The sequence below is a fragment of the Chaetura pelagica genome, unplaced genomic scaffold (genome assembly GCF_000747805.2).
Source record: "Chaetura pelagica isolate M959 unplaced genomic scaffold, ChaPel_1.0 scaffold837, whole genome shotgun sequence".
In the NCBI taxonomy this organism is placed as follows: Eukaryota; Metazoa; Chordata; class Aves; order Apodiformes; family Apodidae; genus Chaetura; species Chaetura pelagica.
The window spans coordinates 26,979-31,154 of NW_009953976.1; the positions used below are offsets into that span (position 1 = coordinate 26,979).

The 4,176-nt window shown below is 36.5% G+C and overlaps 1 protein-coding gene across 1 annotated transcript in view; it reads right to left on the minus strand.

The window, feature by feature from the left end:
- LARP7 (La ribonucleoprotein domain family, member 7) overlaps positions 1-3,088 on the minus strand; it is a 21,869-nt gene extending 18,781 nt beyond the window's left edge. Inside the window, exons 1-3 of the mRNA XM_010002167.1 lie at positions 2,881-3,088; positions 1,443-1,543; positions 1,261-1,344 (exon numbers count right to left, since the gene is read on the minus strand). Of these exons, the coding sequence (XP_010000469.1) occupies positions 1,261-1,344; positions 1,443-1,543; positions 2,881-3,088 (393 nt within the window). The remainder of the gene's footprint in view (positions 1-1,260; positions 1,345-1,442; positions 1,544-2,880) is intronic.
- Between the last annotated feature and the right edge of the window lie 1,088 nt (positions 3,089-4,176).

The window sequence follows — 4,176 nt, forward strand, 5'->3', positions numbered from 1 at the left end:
CTTTTCTGGGTTTTTGTTAATGAACGTAATGATCAGAGTAATCCAGCCTATCTTTATCTGGATGGGCTGGCATTATGGCATAATTATGTATTTTCATCACAGAAAGCTTGGTGCCTGCTTGAAATCACTAGTTCAGCTGCTAAGAGCTACCTAAACTGACATTAGCCATGAAAAGCTTTCTTTAGAGACCGAGTGAATTTCACACATGATAGAGCTGTTTCACTCCAACACATCTGAAATACCATGTTGAAATGTAGAGTTTTTCCAGCAGCACAAACTACTCTTATTTAAATTAATCATTAATAATTTCAGCATCAAGGTAGCAACAGGATAGAGTGCTACTAGGAGGGCGTTTTTGTTTTGTTTGTGTGTTTTGCTTTGTTTTTTTCCTTGCTTGCTGGTTTGTTGTCTGGTTTTTTTTTTAAAGCCCCCTACAACTAAGACTAACTCATTTAGGTACATTCTGCCTTGGAATGAATGATGTTCGTGTGTTTTAAAACCAGAAGCACTTCCAGTAACAGATTTTGGAAGCAGACTGTATGTTATAAAGTATCCCAGATTATCTTGCAAATTCAGTCAGATCCTGCTTGATAAATCTAATAAAGTTATTATTCTACAGCTTTGACTCCATTAATATAATTAGTAAATATTGCTTTGTATCAGTGTTGCTCCTCTAATGGTATCCACTAGAAAAACCCAGTGATAGCAGTAATGGGTAAACTAAAGTGCACATTTTCTTACTAGGAGGTGAAGCACCTCTTTGCTCAGCATTTGAAATAATTTAAGCTCCACAAGCCATCGGTGTATGAAACTAACCCATTCCTTTCTTGCCAGTCCCTTTAAGCACTCACTCCCTATCTTAAAAAGAATATTGACGCAGATACATTTTTTATGCCAAAAAAAATGTACTAGATTAAACATGCACATTGATTAACTTCCCTCCCAAAATCCTCTTCGTTTGAAGGATAAAAAAACCCAAACAATCAGATCCTATTAGCATTTATAATTTATGCAACCATTTATAGTACTAAATCCATGACTTTCTCAAAGAAAATCTGTTTTCTAATTCTGGTAAAACTATGTGGCTGCATTGTTTTTCAATAAATACTACCAGGCAATTAGATTGTCATAGACAATACACAGTGGGCTTTGCACTCTTTTAAGAATCAAAACAGGTTTTTTTTTTTAAAAAAAAAGAGTTTGCACAGTTAGAAATGAAGCAATCTGCCAGACACGTGGCATATGGAAGGGCAACCTTACCACATAGACTGTGCGACTATCCACATCCGTTGGTTGCTCACCCAGTGGTTGGCGTCGTCTGATTCTTGTTCCTTCTAAATCCAACTAAAAGGAACAAGAAACAAAGAAGCGTTTTCCATTAAGATTATTGCCTACTTCAGTCCCTGGTACCGTTATTACTCCAGCAGGGAAATATTAAATACCTCCACAACAGATGAACTTTTAACGGCTCGAGCTATCAGTTTTCCATCAGTAGTCAATTTTTTCATTTTGTTGAAAGAAACAAGAAGCGATATGTCAACATCTAGGGATAAAAAAAAAAAAAGTGCAAATGATGAGGAAATCGGGACAATCTAGAAAGCACTAGTAGTATGTTCTAGGCTGATATTAAGACTCTGCTAGTATTTTTGTAAAACAATCTGCAAGGATTTACAGAACATTTTTACCATCAAAATTCCGGTTTCAAGTAAACCTATATTTAATTTTCTTTTGTGCTAGCCTTTATCAAAGGAATTTTCTTCTTTTACCTCCTCACTGATAACAATTTTCTTTAAAAAGAAAGGAAGAAAAACCCCTTTTCCGATGTAGTTTTACAATACAAAACCAATTTGCATTGAAAACGTCTCCTTCAAGTACTCAATTAAGTGTTAACTCAGTCTTCCCAACACAAAAGAGCCCGTGTTTGCACTTCAGTTGCCACAAGTCATGCTGCTAAAACCTTGACAGAAAACTGTGTACCATGAAAGACACCCAAGCTCTACCATCTCCAGACGATGTAGGGTAAATTTTAATCCTCTGAAGGCCGTTTTTAAAAACCTGGCTTCAAGTTCAACAAAATTGAGGACTATACAAAGAAGTTAGAAGGCAACACTTAACACACAATGCAACTGGACTAATGATTTACACTTCAAATACGGACAAAATTAAGTAAACACTTCTGGAAATATTATTTTTTTCTTTTCATGGGAAAGGACCACCTCTTTTTTTACCACTTCTAGTGCATCCGTCATAAAACAGTTAATTGAGCAATTATACTGACAGTCTATGCATATGCAAGTGCATACTAGTCACTGCAGGTAATGTGTAAATTAATTTCTTCAGAAACTGGCAAATAGTTTCAGAATCAAACTCTTTTTTCTACTCTGAGGTCAAATTAATCATGTCAAAAATCGTCTAAAGGAAAGAGACCTACAGTAACCCTACAAGCAAATATACAGTTTTTCGTATCTCAAACCTGAGTAGAGAACATGCAATAAAGTATGTATCTCATCACAAAAAAGTGACGTTTAATTTCTGCATATATCTATCCTTCATGTCAAGTACTGTACCTCCAATGGCAAAATGACCCCATTTGTTTGCTTATTCTCAAAGTTAGATTAATTTAAAAAAATAAAATCAGGTCTCCCGAACAGTCATTTGTACCCTGGCAGATGCTGGTAGTAAAAGAAAGGAAAAGAGAAACAGTAAAGATCATTTCTAAGAACTAGTACCTAATACTAATACTGATTTCCAGCATGAAACTACTGTCTTCTCCAAGGAGAAGACAGTAATCTCAAAACAATTTGTAACTGTCACCAGCAATACAGTGAAAAAGAAAGTTAAACACCTCTGTTTACTGAAATATACTGAATATAAACTTACATCCATCTCTGGACTTTTCTATTTGTTCTCGGAGAAATCTATCTTTGTGGAGATTAACATCACCAAACCAGAAATCCACTTGTTTGGCTATATCAGCCAGCACCTGTTTAACCCTTGACCTCTTCTTTTTCTCTCTCTCCTTTTTCTGTTCAGTGCTTTCTTCTTCCATGGCTTTGTCTCTTGCAGTTTCAGTCTCCATTCCTGTCATTCTGTCAACTGAAAGTTAAATATAACCTCTGAGAAAAAGCAAAACACTCTTATTTCAAGGAGTAAACATTCTTGTTGTATCTTCCATAAAAAACTTCACACATCCCCTGTGAGACTATGTGCCATCCATTATTTGTAGCACAGAAAAACACAAAGCATACAGAAGATGAGGAAAATTAGGTCACAAAATACCTCTGCAGTGAAGACTAAGCTGGAGCTCATGTCTCATGGGTCCCAGTGCTGCCCTTTACCCACAAAGATTCACTGAAGGCACGTCAGTAGCAAACTACAGGCTTTTCATTTAAAATTTGTACTATTGTGTTAATTCAGAATGTCTTGTGAACAGTCTGCCCTCCAGATTAGACAGATTCGTTAACAGCAGCTTTTGGATTTCAGCAGCAGTCATGGGATTCACAGTTCCAATTGCTTTTGCGAGTTATCAGGCCAGCAGTGCTATTTAAACATACAAACACATAAGGGGATTCTTTAAAACGCTTTTGCAGGTCACAGTGTGTTTTAATAATACATAACTTCCCTGTTACCAGAAAAGCAAGCTACTTTATAAAGAGAGTCTACAAACCCAAAATCTAAAAAGCAATTTCTCTCCCGATAAACACATTTTATTAGACATGAAAAGAAGGCAGAGAGAATTTCTTCTCTGTTCCCCCTGTCTCCCAGTACAAACCAGTAGAAAGAACACACAAACCCCCCCAGAAACTACCCTTTTATGTCGAAGGCAAAGCCAGAAAAAAAAAACACCAAAACAAACAACAAACAGCTGGATTATACAGCAGACTTGTGAAAAGGGTGGCCAAAGGACCATGCTCAGCAGGCAGGTATTGTAAAACTAGTGGCTGGAAACAGGTCACACACTGGTACGACTTCCAAATGAGAAGCAGCTACTAAGCCTTATAAATAAAAACAACGTAAAGATATACTTAAGACACCTAGTTGATATATTCATGGCAGGCCTTGTTATAGTCAAGTTTTAAAAACTGTCTTTATGTAAAAAATGCAAACCACTCTCTCTTGTCAACTGCCAAGGCTCTACCAAAGAGCAGTAATTCCAGATCTTCCCATCCTTCCTTT